Genomic DNA, 17,784 nt, shown 5'->3' with positions numbered 1-17,784 from the left:
TTAAAAATGGAAGGGCAAAGGAGGTGCGGGATTGCAAATGATGCGTTCTACCCGGGTGCAGTTAAAAAATTAAAGCAGTTCCACTGAAAGTGAAAGCTGTCGAGTGCGTCGCAGCGATTCGCCAAACGGACTGTGGCGCCCTACCGTGACATATTTCCGTACCAGTCTGGCGTTGATACGGCGCGTAGTCATGAGAGGGCGCCGCAGGCCTTGAAAGTGTAATGCCTGAAAGTGCTTTTAAACAGGCACTTGGTTTAGTCTTCATTAATTTGGAGTAATTGATGCGTTCAGTCATCTTTTTTTCCTTTTTTAAGTTATTGAATCCTTATTTTCGTCCTAGCAACGGGAGCCTCCGTGGCGACGGCGCAGCGCAAAGATCACGCCAGCACTTACTACTTGCGAAACGTAATCTTTTGTGGCCCGATGGGATTGTCATCGGCTTCGTAACGTAGGCGAGGCAAGGGTCCCAAGTTGATTGATCCCGACTAGGGGAAGTGGTGAACCTTTCGAAGCCTCTGTTTGGGTGCGTGACGCTGCGTTACACGTTACTACGGTGGGCACATACCGTGATCCCCGGACGAGCTACGACGACAAGCCAGGTAAAAGAGAGTTTTAGCAGTCCGTCAGTTCTGTCGTGTACGTTGTTACCGTGTTGAACAAGGTCCGTCTGGGCAGTTGCGCATTCGACGCGGTAGGGGGATTTGTTCCGCGGGCAGGCCCTCGCCATGCTCGTGCATTCACCTCCTCGCCCTTCCTCCTCGCCCGTACGCGCGCGCAGGGGCAGTCGGGTCCCGGTAATCACGTTAACTACGTAAGACGGAACATACGGACAGCTAAAACGCTCTAATAACGCAGCGTATCGGTCCGCCGAAGGAACTTATTACGGCGCGCGAGCTTTGAAAGCACTTTGAGGAGAATGCGTGAAATCATCGGTTTTTCGCGCAAAGTTCAACTTTGAAGTGTACACTCGCCAGGGCAGCAAGTTCCGTAGTTCTCTTTATTATTCGGTTCTGACAGAAGTACTCGCACTAGTGGTCTGTACAGAGAAGCAGCTGGTTGTGGTGACAAGACGCAGCGGCACCTTCCGTTGTCGTCCATAACTTGTACAGGAGTATAGTCATACAGTCCACTAAGCTATGTTTGTATCACTGACAAAAAAAAAATGTCGCGGGTTACACATGGTCGGGGTGTATGAAATGTAAATTCGCCCGATTTTCTTATTGCATCGCACGGTGACGGAGAACACAATGCCCAAGTTCTACTCACACTGCATACTGACCTGCCCTACTGCTGCAACCGAATTTTAAGGATTGAGTATATCTAACGTGAAGAAGAAGTGGCATTCAGTTTTAATTGAGCTTAGGCAGGGCATGATACTTCATAAATAAACGTGTAGCTTTTTTATGAGCACTATCCCAGAGCTAAATGCTAATTTTCTACTGCTCCGTGTAACTTACCCCCGGTAAATTTTGTTTACTCCATTATGCTCTTCGTCTTCATTTCCCGTACATTCTGGGTTGAACGAATTTGTTCAGATGTCAGTTAAAAGCTGCGCGCTTAAATTAATCTTTTAAAAAAAGATAACATTTGTTTCTGCTTGTTACACTGGGTGACAATTCTTGAAAGCGGAGGAGAGGGTTTTTGCTTGAGTTAAAAGAGAAAGTGTATGTTCATTGAGCACACATTGGTACAAATCACTTGTCAGTAAACGAACCTTTTTACTGTCGCACCAATTTTAGGACTCCCTTGCAACGACTTGCTCTGTGCAGAATCCGAAAACAGGCGTGCAGCCCGATAGAAACACCATGTTCGATCTGGCCAGTCTGGCCGGCCATATCGAGTTCCAGCGCTGGCTTGGGGCTGGCACAATCGCCGTGCTTATTGCCGCTGCCATCACGGGCCTGGCGTTCCTGTTACAAGGCATGCTCAGATCGAGCTCCGACCAGAACGACCCGCAGTTGGCACCCGGATGGGCCGCGGACCTTCTCGACGTCGTGGGCTGCAACTCTCGTCTCTGCCTGCGATACTCGGAGCTCATTTCGTCCTGCGTGGGACAACACAGCCGCGCGTCGCCCTGTGCTGGACTGTCTCGCTTCGTATGCGGCGACGGGAAGTGCTTCGGCTACGATCACAACACTCTAGTCCAGGGCTTCTTGAGGGCCTTGGCGGCACATGCCCTGGCCACCTGGTTTCCGCTGCACTACGCGCGTTGGCCTGCTGTGGACCGGGCCGCCTCTCTGTACAAGACGTGCGTCGAGGCTGCGGCGGAAGCCAGTGAGGAGATCAACCCGGGAGACATCCTGCCCACCGACGAAGTGGCTTCCTTCCTCGCCCTGAACGAGAGCGCTTCCGAACTTATGATGCGGCTTGCTGCTCGCTATCAGGACGGTGCTTTCTTCTGGCTGGATGTAGAACCGCTGCGCCGAGGAGACAGCAAGCGTCGTCTTCAGCTCAAGGCAAACGAAATGTTTCAGCTGAGGGCCAAGACCGGTAGTATTTTTTTTCTTGCAAGACGAAAGCCTGAGTCGCGACGGTGGCTTGACATTCTCGCAAGAGTCTTCCAGGTTTGGGAAGATGTGCATAAAATTTGGAGCAACACTTCGAACCTGGACAAGTACGAGCCCCTGGTGCTTCAGATCTGGGAATTGGACCGTTACGGGCTGAGCTCGGCCGTTCTGCTTGCGGAACTGAACCGTGACACAAGGAGCTATCGAAGCGACGATGAGATCGAAGTTTCCAACCAGGCATTGTTGCAGTTCCTCAGACGGATATTGTCGCTGGAGGACTTGACGCCGTGCATCGCCTGGGAGTTCATTGAACATCGGCGGGGCTGTTTTGGCTCGGTACGCGTTCAGGAGAGAACGCTCGCAGACGCGTGCTTCAACTGCATCGAGCGAGTGGCCGGGCTGGCAGCGCACGCCCCCTTTTTGCTCTCGAGCTACGACTTTGAGTCACAGACCAAGTTCAGCCTTTTCTCGAAGAACCTCAAGGAAAACCTCATCGACGCAGTGGAAGGAGCGAACTGGCTCCCGACGTTACAGAAACAGTCGATGATGCGGCGACTACTCTCACTCAGCATTGTCTGTGGCCTGCCTGCGGCAAAGGATGGCATGGAGCACATCGATTCCTACTACTCCTACCTTCCGGATGGGACGGGTCACTTTGCCCACGACTTCGACGCTGCCGTGCACGCCGCGTGGAAATGGAGGCGCAGTGAGAACTCCACGCCCTTCCCTCTGCTGTCGACCTCCCCCAATGTTCTGACTGCCACAGACACGGTGTACGTGCCCGCCGTGCTCCTCGTTCCGCCCTTGTTCACGCATGGTTATGACCAGGCCAGGAACTTCGGCTTCCTCGGCGTGGCCCTCACGCGGGCTTTCGTGCATGTCCTGGGCTTGACGACGCTGAGGCCGCTGGTGGACTCGGGAGACGAGGCAACTGCGCGACACGTTGCGCGTCTCGGACAGTGCCTCGGCCTTGACCAGTCGAAGCCCTCCTACGCATCCCGGCTGGCGGACATTATGGCACTGGAGCCGACGATTCGTGCGTTCAGAGAATATAATAAAACCCGCCTGCAGGCAGATCCTCGGCACGACCGATTCTTTGTCGACATGTGCCTGATTTCATGCACACCTGATGACTTGAAGCGCTGCGAACGATCTGCCGTACAGACGCAAGAATTCTGGAAAGCTTTTGAGTGCGAAGGCTCGGCGCCCGTGTCCAGCGACGTTCCGAAGTGTGCCGTGTGGTGATGGTCACGGGAACGCCATGCGACTAATGGGGTAGCAAAAATACTCCACTTGCACTTTTTTGCCTTTTAGTACTTATTCTGCGAAACAATTTTGCGCTTAAAGCCGTTTTTTGCACTAGGAAGTGTTTTTTTAGTATATCGCTTATAATAATGCATCGGGCTCACAGTTACTTGAATATATTTCCACCGCATTAGTGCTGGGCTCCCACTTTATATCGCTTATAATAATGCATGGGGCTCACAGTTACTTGAATATATTTCCACCGCATTAGTGCTGGGCTCCCACTTCTTTTTAACTATGCTCTTACATGCCACGCCTTTGCGTAGGTCGTAGGACTGTATTCGCGCGGAAGAGTGAGCTTGTCCGACCAAAGTAGATTTATGTAGACTAACAAGTACTGTTTATCAATATCGAAAGAGGCTTACCTGAAAATCACCCAACAACATCCCTCGCCTGTTTGATTCCATATTTTGTTTTTACATCGTATGTTTTTAAATAAATTTTCTAGCCACACCACTGCTTCTCTGGCTGCCTTAAAACATGTTGGGCAATGTTTTTGCGTCATGGTGTCCATTAATCGGTTTCAACCTCGGTATGGAGTTTTAGAAAGTCAAACGAATTGAGATGAATAATTGAATGAGATTAAGCGAATTGAGATAATTAACGAGGACGGATGAAGCCTGCTGTATAGGTCAATGAATTATGTAGTCGCGTGGTGTGTGAAGCACTTCCCATATGGAGGATAAAGGGGGACATTTTACTCTCTCTGCGTCTCATTAGTATGTAATCTTGAAGGACCTTGGCGCGACACGAACTGTACAAAATATAACACAAAAAACAAATATTATTAACGATTCAGTTGTGAAGAGTAGTAATGATTAATAGTGTGAATTAACATGGAATTATGACTGATTAGTGATTTATGGTAACGACTAATATGGTCACATGAAGGCGGGTCAAGATGAATTAACCCGGCGCCATGGCTCAGTGGCTATGGCGTTGGGCTGCTGACCCCGAGGATGCGTGTTCGATTCGCGGCCGCGGTGGCCGCGTCTCTGATGGAGGCGAAGACCGAAAACGCCCGTTTTTTTTTTTTTTTAGATTTCGGCACACGTTTAAGATCCCCAGGTGGTCGTAATTAATCCGAAGCCCTCCACTACGGCGCGCCTCATCACCTGTGTACCGTCGGAGCGTTAAACCTCAATCAAAATCAAGATGAATATGGTCGACTACAAGAAACTAAGATGGATTAACTTGGGTTATGATGGATTAGGGTGGATTAAAGTGTGTGTGTGTGTGTGTGTGTGTGTGTGTGTGTGTGTGTGTGTGTGTGTGTGTGTGCGTGCGTGCGTGCGCGCGTGTGGACGTAGAAATAGCACCGAGGAGGTAAAAAAGGTGGCGGTATATAACGTCGAATGTTTATGGAGTGGGGGGGGGGGGGGCGGGACCACCCGTGGAAGTTGAACGTGAATAAGCACAGCCATGCTATCGCCTTCAAAGCACGTAAGCCTTTAAGCCGCTTAGAAAACTTGAGTGCCCCAGAAATTTCTGTGTTTTAATACAATATGAGCACCCACGATTTCGAGAAACTTCTTGTTTCTAGCTTACGCTGCAAGAGACAAAAATGGAATACCCATATCGAAACGCTAAGACGTCAGGTTTTATCGTTGTTTTAACCGTATCTTGTGGAGTGGGCTTTAATGAAGCAAAGCATTCATTTGATTCGACTGATGTCTCTAAATCCACTCGAAAAGGAATTTGCAACCGCTGGCTTAAGCAGGATTATGCTTCGGCCGCAGCCGTGCCCACTTACAATATTAAGAAAGTAAACAAAAACATCGAAATAATAATAATACACAACAAACAAATAATAATAAAAACCGCAAGAAGAGACAGACCCTGAAACAACAACAACAAAAAAACTGGTTGATTCCTGTGTTATATGAGTCGGTAAAACACGAAAGTGAAATCTGCAGCTGAGCATAATTAGCGGGTCGACGGTTGTCTTGTGTGTGTGCTTGGCGAGCGACGTCCTGGTGGCGGGTCGCTTCGGCAAAAATGTACAGGTGTCATTTCCGTGATGGATATGCCGTCAGTCAAATCTTGGTGTATCCCGGCATAAAACACGTTCGTGTTAAAATAACCCGAAAACGAACAATCCGAAGTATAACGTACTCTTTAGTACTAAAGGTTGCTGCCCGCAAGAAGACCTTGTGTGCAGGGGTGTACCCTTTACAGGCCGCTTGCTTCGCGGTACTGGCGTCACCTCCGTGACGGATATGACGTAAGTGAAATCTTTGTGAAGCCTGGAATAAAGCACTTTCGTGTTAAAATGGCTCGTGGTTGATCCAGCCTTGAAAGTCTCCCCCTTCCCAAAAACTTCCGGGAATAAAAAATTCCCGGCATTTACCCGAGGGGAAGAATGTGAAAGTGCGAATGCAAGAGTTGAATTTGCGCGGTTCGGTAATGTTCGCGAAAGAGAGATCACACACACACACACAACTACAAAGAAAGAAAGATGCATTTATTCACAGACACCTATTTGTGTTGTCGTTGTACTTGATTGCTAGAGCGTATCTCAGCTTTGAAATTTCGTGTCAGTACTCCTTTAAGCGGGTGCATTAGCCCTTCTCACGCCCGATTCCTGGCCAATCCCCCACGTGGGTATGTGCCATGTCTGCGGCCAGGCAGCGCGCGCCCATCTCCCCCCGTTGCCAAGGAAGACGAGGAGATTCCTGGCCAATCCCCCACGTGGGTATGTGCCATGTCAGCGGCCAGGCAGCGCGCGCCCATCTCCCCCCGTTGCCAAGGAAGACGAGGAGCGCGCGCACCCGCAGCTGTTGCTATGCGGACGGCGGCGGACGCTTCAGGCTCACTTAAGAAGTGCATTCGCACTTAAAAAGCCCCCCCCCCCCCCCCCCCCCCCACCCCATCCACCGCATACGCTATGGTTAGCAGCATCAGTGTTTTGCTATTGGCCCCTGCAATACGTGCTCGCGAAAGGCAGTTGCAGATGCAGTGGTAGTACAAACCACGGTGTAAATTTTAGAGGCTTGTTAAAAATTGCAAGGAGACAATGGGACTGAGCAGTAGCAGTACGAAACTTTAAGGAGCTTTAAAGTAGGAGTGGTTCCGCATAGAGTTTCTTAGTAAGTATACTAAAGAGGAAACTGCACTTGAGAAGCCATGTCGTCGTGGGGGGGTTATGGGACGACCCCCCTTTTTGGTTTGTGCTTGCCATGACAATTGCATTCTTAAGCGGATTTTTTGAATTTGCTTTCTTCACTATGCATTAATACATCTACGAGCTACGAGGAAGCCGAAATCTCTTTTCTGTGGTAGCCGCGTTCGGTGAAGCCGCAGGCAGTGCGTGATAGTACCTGACGTTGGTCATGCTGGAGTGAAGGCACGTACGACTGAGCGGGTAATATACCGCCGCGAAACTTGTAGCTGATGAAAAAGAAAGAAACAAAACCTACTTCGACGAAGACAAGATAAGACTGATACGGGCGTCTGTATCTGTCCTATCTTCTGTTCGTCCTCGACTTTTTAACGCCCCGCGTTCTTTTTTCTTCAAGTATGAACCAACTCGCTCAGTAACAAGATTTTTAAACTGTAGCTGACGGTCGCTGCACCGGTTCACCACGAAGACGACGTTTTGATAAGCACGCTCAAAAAGCTATCCGAACTCTTCGAATAACTTATTATCGGAAATAATGGTAAAATTAATAAAATAGGAGTCTTTAATGAGTTCCCCCAAAGTATAAACATTCTTGTTATAACAGCTTGGCCTGCCGAATAGTAGGCACAACCGCGCCTGCGAAACTGCACTTTACTTCCTTTTTTAGCTTTAAAACAGCCTGTTTTATTTTCCGCTTATATAGTAACACAGCATTCTTTGCGTTTTTTGTGGCACTGTGTTCGAATATACGGCCAATAAAGCATTTTAATCCAAGCCAATGAAGAAATAAAGGCGAGTGCATGGTGGTGGTGAAACTTTATTTCCAAAAAGGGTCCTGAAGGACACCTGACCGGTGTCAAGGTGTAGAGGGCATCTCCCACGTCGGGACGGGGAGCCCGAGACTCTCCGCCGCTACGCGGGCCTTCTGGACAGCCCAGAGTTGATCGTTAAGTTCACTGCTCCTGAGAGCACTGTCCCACTTGACCTTATCCTCCAGATAGGAGGCTTGCGTAGCACAACCACACAACATATGACCCAAGTTCACACGCCCATCACACTTTGAACACGATGCAGTTCCGTCGTAGTCCGAGTCGATGTGGCTCATCCTCCAAGGATTGGCGTATGAGTCCGTTTGTAACATGCGGAGAGTGACTGACTGCGCCCTGTTGAGTCCTTTGTGTGGGAGCGCAAATTCCCGTCGATTTAAGTAGAAGTGCTTGGTGAGCTCGTTGTAGGTCTGAAGTTGATCCTTGAAAGCCCTTTGTGGAGACGGGAGTGGTTGGGAGGGTGCGCGGCTGCTGAGTCCTCGCGCCGCCTCGTGTGCGGATTCATTGAAGTTCCGCTGTCCTCCCCCGAGGTCGCCCATGTGGGCTGGAAACCAGACTATCGAATGATTACTAATGTGTCTATCTTCCAATAACTTGGAGACTTTGGCATCAACCACTCCCCTGGCGAAGGCTCGAGTGGCCGCCCTAGAGTCGCTATAAATGACCTTATGTTGAGGATCAAGCAGAGCAAGTGCAATGGCCATTTGCTCGATCTAATAGCATTCCATGACTACACAGACGGCCTACATGGGACCCACATAGACACTAGCGCCAGATTACTCTCTAGTGTATACTGTAAGAAACTCTATGTGGTTCTCTAGTCCGGGAATCCTGTCCGGGAGACCGAAGCCCTGGATGCCAGAAGTTGCTGAACGTCCAGGTAGCCGCTGGTAACCAACCAGGTTCTCCCACAGCTCAAGGAGAGGGAGGGCGAAGGAAAGGTTAGGAGGTTAGGGTTATGCGCACACCGCAATAAAATGTGGGCTTGTGTTCCCGACTGGTAGCAAAAAGTGCGTTCGGAGGAAGATTGAGTGGTAAAGTTGTGGTGTAAGCGATTTGGATGGACAAAGGTAGTCGTTTGGATGCGACGAAAAGTCGTTTCTTCTGATGTGGACAGTTTGGAGTGATAGTAATGTTTCATACCAAAAGACTATTTATATGAGTACATCAAATCAAATACACGATTCGAAGGGTGTTGACGGACGGGGAAAATTCGCCTGGATGAAAAGACGGCTTTAAACATGTCATCTGACATATGTCAACTGACTGGAAAGAGGCGCTCTAGGAGCGCCTCTTTCCAGTCAGTTTTCTTCCTCCAGTTGTGGCTGGCGCTTAATCTGTTCCCATGATGAAGTACCAAAAAGCTCGCATCGACACATTAATATAGACATGTCGTTTACGCAGCCACTGTCAAGCTTTTGACACTCAGAAAAGTTAGCTTGCGGCCATATTGGTACTTCTGAGAATCTGGACCTTACCAAGCCGTTGTTTATAGCAGGGTGCAATGCAGTGCGCCGGTAAATTAGCTTTCAGTTGCAGCACTCCGAAAGTCTTCCGCCATCGCGAATCAAGTTTTATAGCAGGGTGCAATGCAGTGCGCCGGTAAATGAGCTTTATTTGCAGCACTCCCAAAGTCTTCCGCTGCCGCGAATCAAGTTAGCTTTATCAACCGATTTTTACTTCCTCCAGCTGGCTGTGCCCAAAAATTCCCCGCATTTCCCCGAGGGGAACAATGTGAAAGTGCGAATGCACGAGTTGAATTTGCGCGGTTCGGTAATGTTCGCGAAAGAGAGATCACACACACACACACACACACACACAACTACAAAGAAAGAAAGATGCATTTATTCACAGACACCTATTTGTGTTGTCGTTGTACTTGATTGCTAGAGCGGATCTCAGCTTTGAAATTTCGTGTCAGTACTCCTTTAAGCAGGTGCATTAGCCCTTCTCACGCCCGATTCTTGGCCAATCCCCCACGTGGGTATGTGCCATGTCAGCGGCCAGGCAGCGCGCGCCCATCTCCCCCCGTTGCCAAGGAAGACGAGGAGATTCCTGGCCAATCCCCCACGTGGGTATGTGCCATGTCAGCGGCCAGGCTGCGCGCGCCCATCTCCACGTGCGCGGACATCGCCGGTGGACGCAGGTTCAGGGTCGCTTAAGAAGTGCATTGCACTTAAAAGATTTCAGGCGCATCACTAACCTCCTCATCCGAAAGCAAAGCCGACGAGGTTGTTTTATATTCCAACAATGGGCAACTAAAGACGGCTGCGAAGGATCACGGAATTTCAGCTCTTCTTTCTGCTTTCCGGTAGCTCGGCCAGCCGCACACGCGCATTTTACGGTGGATTTCCCCGTTATTCAGTTTCTTGCTCTGGGTTACCAGAGCTGACTGGTGTTATCTAAGTTCGAGTCGGGTTGCGCACGCATATACAATAAAACAAACACAAAAATATTCACAACCAAAAGTGAAACGTAGTTTAATATCGTGTTTTTTTTAAATCCCAAATAATGGCTGATCGCAATGAACACTACCATCGTGCGTGACTCCAGAACACTGGCTTGCCCTCCGTAGCAGTAATGCAGCATCCGCTAGCCAGTGGGGACTGAGGAAAGCTTGAAGCCAGCCGGGAAACCCACCGTGCTTGCTTTCGGGTACGTCAGGTTGATGAGTCACTACAAATAAACACAAATGTAAAATCAGAGAGGGAGCAAAATACCCTTCAGAGCTTACTTTATAATAGCACCCCGTCTGTGTCTAGGGCCTGCGTTTCCATGGCGGAAAGCATAATGGTATACTGAACGAAAACTTGTAGAGAGCATTATTTTATTCAAGAGTAAATAGGTTTTTAGAAAGTACGATTTCAGGTTCGTATCCACTGTGACATAACAGTAACTTGGGTAGATTCCACAGAAGAATGTTATGAGCTTGTCAAATTTGTCATCACTACGGCTTCTGAGATGTCAAGTAGAGCAAGCTCATACATGGCCTTAGCGATAATCACGATATTTTACGTACTGCGACCTGATTGAGTTTCGTGTTGTTTGTGTTTTCACCATTGTGTGTGGTTGAAAACACCAGCCAATAAGATGACGCATTGTGTGGCACCAGCTCGGGTGCCTGAATGTAGAAGGTGCATGGGTAATATTGTACGTAGTTAGAACGATTGCATAAGGGGCCCATAATCAGAAGCTATTGGGAATCTCCCTTAACTATCAGGAGCTTGAAGTGTTATCCGTATACAAATGGCCTCCGAGAGAAGGCGCAATTCAAAACTCTTGCGCCGAGTGATGTCCTAATACCCAAGTGATTTTATGTTCCGTAAGCTTTGCGTGCTGATCATTTGTCGGATCTCAAGGCACCGTCGAAGGCAATTTCTGGTGCAGGAGACTTCACAGATGTAGGTGCTTCGACTGTTACTGTGGGCGTTGCTCTCGAGTGAAGGACTGCGTTGGAGCAGCTTTTGAGACAAAATGCAGCAAAACCTTGCCCAGGAAGTGTTCGGACACTCCATGCTGAATGGGGAATTTGAAGAGCAGGAGGCTTAGTCTGGAGCTGGTGAGGTTGAAGTACCATTCATTAGACTGTTATCTACCCCAAGATAGCTGGTAGCCCACATGCAAGGTGTACATAAAAACTCGGGAACCAAAACGCTGATTACACCCTTGATGTAATGACGCTTAGTGCAACATCAGGAACAGTAATAGTATGATGTGCTGGGCGAAGTTGTTCCAGCAGTAGTATACCTGCTTGCATGCGTACATATTCGCGTGTAAACAGCCGTGGACAGCCACTCTTCTGTGCTTGCTACCAGTCTTCGCCTACATATTCTTGTAAGCAGAGGTGGAGTGCTGGCAGAAGAACAGACTGTGGTCGATCAAGCAATCAGACACTGCACTCTACTGCTCGCGTCAAGCACACCTGACTAGATTAGCGATAGCGAATTGTTCCCGCAATCGTCAAATTGAGCATCCCTTTGTGAGTTACGAACAAATAGCTGCGCGAGATACCAAAAATGCGCAGATATCTTTAACTACATTACTACAGAATGCCACCCCATATAGTACTGGTTTAGAGCTCAATAATCAATACGACTTTACTAGGACATAAATCAAGAAGTTGTATATATTGGATTCAAGTTTCAGAGATTGTGGCCTACGTAGTATCGACGGCACCGTTGTCAGCTGACGTGGAGGACAAAACGCAGGCGCCCGCGACCACGTGGAACTGGGGTGTGATGCAGCTGCACTTTCCATCCAGGCACTCGGCTTCTCCTTTGCAGTCCATGTACTCGTCGCAGGTGCCGTTCAACTCGCCAGCTGCACGTGGGGAATCGGTGGTACACTTGAAAGATGCCACCGGTGCCAGAATACGTATGGTCTAGCAAAGATTTTAAGACGAAAGCCTCATCAAACGCAAAAAGTGAACGTAGTTGTCGTTGTCTTCGGCGACAACATGGATAGTTGAAAATAACCGCCACTGTAAGGAGAACGTAAATTAATAAAACGCACTTGGGTATACCTGGGATTTGGGCCAGATTCGCCTGAGAAGCAGCCAAGCTCGCTAACCACAGCGCTAAACCATCAGTCAGTCAGATAATCATAAACTTTATTAATGTGCGGAGGGAGGTGAAGGTGGGGCTACAGAATTGCGTGAATCACTAGAGACATGGGCGCAGAGCGAAGATCCGAAGAGCGAAGAGGGCAGCTTAAACTGCTGCCCTGAAAAGAGGGCTCCACTCATTTCTCTACAGCAAACCCGGCACCGTGCTGGAATAGGGCAAGAATTAACTTGATATGTCCTCCTTGACGGGTGAATCCGACGGCACTTGTGCTGACAGGGGGACGTTGAGTTGAGCTCTCTCATTGCAAAGGCTGCCAGGTGAACGGCGCCCAGTCTTTCTGCCGTGGTAATTCGCGACAAAAGACGGAGACACGAAAGCGAAGAGAGGGACGGAAACACGACGCAGCAATTGAGAACTCTTTCATAATCGATGGCTGTCGACGTCAAATCACGTAAGCACAAGAAAGTGTTCACTTTAAGTATAACGAGTTTATCGCGATACAGGCAACGGCTACAAATGGCGGAGCTGCAGGTCCCACCTCCTCGTGATATGCGATGCACCTGTCCTGGAAGCGGCAAGCTACGGAAGGCCTACCTAACAAAAGGACATGTCACGTTCGAGCTATAGCTGGTGATACCGTAGGGCAGTAGTTTGCTCGACCGGCATGCGTAGGTTACATCTCCAGTGACCTTGTGTATTCGTGCTTTTTGAAAATAGGAGAATCTGGCAGATAGTTGGAGCAGAATTCTTATCGCAAGTTTCCCAAGAAAATGCAAACCTAGTAGTTGTGGAACCCCTGTTAAACGCTCAGTTGGTTTAAAGTACCATTGAAATTTACTGGTCGTGCACGCCTTTAGTGAAGCATCTGCGTTATCATGCAGGGGCGGAACGGGATGGTCAAGTGAGATGCCTGTACCTTTCTAATTTTACTCTAACTGGCGACCTCGTCTTTCATATTTCTTTTGACCAACCCCTTCTCCCCTGATGTTCCCTACCCGTGGCCTAGCTGGGCCGCTCCCCCCTGAAACCTACGGGCAGCCCTGTGGTCCCTCTTAGCTGCCCCCATTGAAACTCTTTGTGTACCTCCGCCAAGCCCGCCACCGTCGGAGGACCGTGGGACACCCCCTTCTTCCGAGGACTCATAACTCCGCGGCTCGGACTTGAGCTGCAGAATAAAGTTTCATCTCTCTGTGTCTCCAATAACGAGCTTACTGGTAATGTTCGTCGAAACCGATCTCCAGTGGTACCGTCTGATTTAAGCATCATTGATGACTGGCTTGCAGCGAACCAAATGGCCCTAATACATCCCCTTAGATTCCACATAGATATTGGGCTTTTACGCAACTAACCTAGCAGAAGCTGTAAGGCGCGTCGTTTTGGATAGTTACGGATTTGTTGAGGCCTGCCGAACAATTTGACCACGCTCCGAGAAGACGTAAACGTAAGCACTTTTTGTAAGCGTGTCGTGCACGAACCTTCACAAACCCGTGCTGGGTTTCTCAAGTCAGTTTTTAGCGTTGACTTTTAGACTGGCTCCTTTCAAGCCAATTCGAGCTCACGCGGACACTATAGGGGGATAACACGTTTCAAAAACTGCAAACAGGTTTGAACGGATTTCGTGGCAAACGGTACTTTGTTAAAAGCGGGGATGATCTCGTCTTTATTGGCCCAGCTGCGGAGATCGTGCAAAACGTCCTAAAAACTTAGCATTGGAACAAAGTGACTTCACCATGACGAGGATTACTGGTTTACTGTATATTCATATAGGTGCGCATCGGTGCATGAGTTCATTTATGTCAGTACTCCTAAATGCGTGCACGTGTACAGCCCAGCCAAAAAAATTAGTGCATGAATGTATATGAAAGTGCGGGACAGGCTAATTAAAAAACTGCAAACAGGTTTGAACGGATTTCGTGGCAAACGGTACTTTGTTAAAAGCGGGGATGATCTCGTCTTTATTGGCCCAGCTGCGGAGATCGTGCAAAACGTCCTAAAAACTTAGCATTGGAACAAAGTGACTTCACCATGACGAGGGTTACTGGTTTACTGTATATTCATATAGGTGCGCATCGGTGCATGAGTTCATTTATGTCAGTACTCCTAAATGCGTGCACGTGTACAGCCCAGCCAAAAAAATTAGTGCATGAAAGTATATGAAAGTGCGGGACAGGCTAATTAAAAAGGAAAACATCCCCCTCGCGAGGGGCACGATCAAATGCAGAGCATTTCAGCGGGGGGGCGCGCCTGCAAGTCGTATGGATTACGTATTGGTTGTTGTTGTTGTAATTGTTGTCTTCCAGCGTAGACATTGTCGATGAAGTCGATGGTGAAACGTGCCGTGAACCCCCTGCCGCGGCTATGACGCAACGTGGAGCGGCTATGACGCAACGTGGCGCGGCTATGACGCAACACAATCCAACACAATCCACTTTAATCAAATCCAATCCAAATTCAAGCCAATCCAAGCCAATTCAATTGAATCCAATCCAATGCCCCTCGCGAGAGAGTGTTATAGCGCCGAAATCGCCACCACGCGAACGCGTGATGCTGACGTCACGATCACGCCACAGATGTTAGCGACCGCAGCGCGCGCGAACGACATATGTGGTTTAAGCGCGAACCGACCACGGCGAGAGAGCGCGATGCGAGCGCCCCACCTGTTCTTGCGCGCGAACCTAACGCGGCGAGAGAGGGTGTTGCGCACGTCCCCACCTGTTGTGCGCCCGAACCGAACGCGGCGAGAGAGGGCGTTGCAAGCAGAGAGAAGGCGAGGAGGACGCGGGGGAGAGGGCGCACCTCTGGCCGACGGTTGAATGAGTCAAGGATATAAGGCACGTTCGTAACCTTCCGTTCTGTGTCGGCTTTGTGCCTCAGTTGGTAGAGTACCGTGCACCTTGCGTTCCGCCCGCAGAGTCGTAGGATCGAAACCTGGCGCCGGCAAGTATTTATATAGTGTAGGGGGAGCGATGCGGACGCGGACTACGGACGCCAACGCGGGTGACATCGTGAGTTACTGAAATGCTCTGCATTTAAAATACACGTCCTTGGTTTAATGGCAATATAGGTTCAACTGTCGCAAGCCACTGGCTGCCAATCGTTCGATCCAGCGCGGTGTTTGAAATTGCGTACACAGAGAATTCATGTGTAGCCACCAGGCCGTGCGCACTACCCTACAGCGGAGCATCTGGCAGGGGACCATTTGTCCAGGTTTGGCAACAGAATAGAAGGCAATGTACACTGTTTTGCAACACTGTTGCATGCACCTGAATGTCTGCCTCCGCGAATGTAAAACATCAAAAAGCCTAATCTGAAGAAGCAGCACGTTAGAAAGTCGGAGTCCTAAACTGACGTGAGGCAAATAAAGCTTTTGAAGTGGGAACCAGTGTTAACACGCTAAACGAGAGGAGAAAACAGACACGGACGGCACTGGTTTGACTGATTTATTGGAACCATACTCCCTGGCTAAATACTAACTTCTTTCGGTTGCGCAGGCGCAGATATGCTACACCCTGCACATACAGGCAGACCAGCGAGCCATAAAACCAATCTCACACGTGTTGCAGTTTGCTAAGAAAACTATTTATTTATCTGTGATTACCACTGAGGGTTCACTAACACATTTCTCATCGTGTTTATATATCACGAAGGGATCGATAATCTCTCGCTCCTGCTTCGTCGCGCCACGCCCCACTATGAACTCGCTTTTCAGATCCGGGGTGCAACGGCATTGGCGCACATGTACGGCCAAATCCCCTTCCATTATTGAGCCCCCCCCCCCTTCCGTGTTGCTGCCCCTTCCATTATTGAGGCACGTATGGTGTTCGCGAATTTTGTCTTTAATGCAGTGGCCCATTAGGCCGATCTAAACCTTTTTGGAGGAAAGTGGACTTCAGTATATGACAATGTCCGCGCAGTCAACGAATCTTGTTTGATGCTGCGTTAGCAGGAATTTTTTTTGGCGTGCTTCTTGTGTAGCCAACAACAACATGGGAGGGACATAGCCTCGACCATGAGATGCTTCGCATCTAAAAAGTTAGTCTCCGATCCAGAAACCTAATCATGTTGTCCGGGAGTATCTCTGGCGTGAAGTTTAGTTGCTTTGAGCAGTCTTTAAAAACCACCACGATGTTTTCAGCCACATGTAAGAGCATATCGCTACTGCTCAAATTTAAAATGATAGAGAAATCATCAACATATCTAAACATTATAATCAGACGTGTATTGTCAAGGGCTTATTGGAACATGCGGTAAGAAGTCGAACGCCTTCTTGCCGTAGGGTTCCCAGAGATTCCTTGGCATGCGGTGGCCGTAACCTTGTCCAGGAAGTTGAAACAGCCCCCGAAAATCCTGAATCGCAGGAAAATGAACGCTGCAAGGTACAAGTAATGCCCTATTTTCGCGCAATATCTCACAACATGAACAGGGTTAGCCCACAAACATGCTGTAAAAATGGTATTTTCAGGCCCGCGCAAACTCTCGGGCCTATGTGCTCGTATACGCAAGAAGCACTTCAAGAAAAATCCCTGCAAAACACAGCACCAAACAGGACTCGTTGACTGCGCGGACCGTGTCATATACTCAATTCCTCTTTCTTGCAAAAAGGTTTACATCGGCCAAACGGGCCGCTGCATCAATGACCGAATTCGCGAACACCGCACGTGTCTCAACTATAAAAGGGGCAGCAATTTGGCGGAACATGTGCGCCAATGCAGTTGCACGTCGTATCTCAAAAACGTGTCCATAGTGGGACGTGGTGCGACAAAGCAGGAGCGAGAGATTTACGAGGCCTTTATAATATATCAACACGGTGAGAAACGTGTTAGTGAGCCCTCAGTGATGATCATAGAAAACGAAAAAGCTTTTTGTAGCTATCTGCAACACATGTGAGATTGGTTTTGTGCCTGGCTTGCCTCCTTGTGTGCGTAGGGTGTGGCATACCTGCGCCTGCGGAAGCGAAGAAAATTTGCATTTAGCCCAAGGAGTATCGTTCCAATAAATCAGTTGTAAGTCCGTTGCCATCCGTGTCTGTCTTCTCCCCTTCTGCAGCGTCTTAACGCTGGTTCCCACTTCAAAAACTACGGACCAACTGGCCCAGCTTTTTACCTTAGGCAAATAAAGCAACGTTAAAATAACTGCCTAGTATTGCGAGGGTATACTACTGCACAGAGAACTTAAAAAAACAAACGAATATCGTGTTCATTACTTGCGTCGACTGTGCTTAAAGTTTTGGGAACGTAGACAGACAGCTAAAAGAAAGCGCGCAAGGAAAAAATTGTGGAAGTTCTACTCACCAGCTGGTGTGTTGACGGCGTATGTAGGTGGCGGAAAAATCGTGTCTGCGGAAGAAAATAAGGATGACATTTCAGGACTCTTGCATTTGATTTTGCAATGAAAAGTGCAGTATAGAACACAATACTGAAAACTAACAACATATTGTAAGTACTATGGGAATGCAGCTA

General features: G+C 48.8%; 1 protein-coding gene across 1 annotated transcript; it reads left to right on the top strand.

Moving 5' to 3' along the window:
- The first annotated feature begins 388 nt into the window (after positions 1 to 388).
- On the top strand, positions 389 to 4,198 carry LOC144173361 (uncharacterized). Its single transcript, XM_077701826.1, has 2 exons — positions 389 to 599; positions 1,770 to 4,198. Exon 2 carries the CDS (start codon positions 1,806 to 1,808, stop codon positions 3,750 to 3,752), a length of 1,947 nt encoding a protein of 648 aa, XP_077557952.1. The 5' UTR covers positions 389 to 599; positions 1,770 to 1,805; the 3' UTR covers positions 3,753 to 4,198.
- The last annotated feature ends 13,586 nt before the right edge of the window (positions 4,199 to 17,784 follow it).

Source organism: Haemaphysalis longicornis, unplaced genomic scaffold, assembly GCF_048455015.1.
Source record: "Haemaphysalis longicornis isolate Haplotype H1 unplaced genomic scaffold, Haemaphysalis longicornis Haplotype H1 scaffold_3, whole genome shotgun sequence".
Taxonomy (NCBI): Eukaryota; Metazoa; Arthropoda; class Arachnida; order Ixodida; family Ixodidae; genus Haemaphysalis; species Haemaphysalis longicornis.
The sequence above is the reverse complement of the archived record's forward strand: the minus strand, read 5'-3'. Positions and strand labels throughout refer to the sequence as shown.

Excerpts from the sequence above, each read along its gene's own strand:
- LOC144173361 (XM_077701826.1), top strand. The coding sequence starts at position 1,806 with ATGTTCGATCTGGCCAGTCTGGCCGGCCATATCGAGTTCCAGCGCTGG.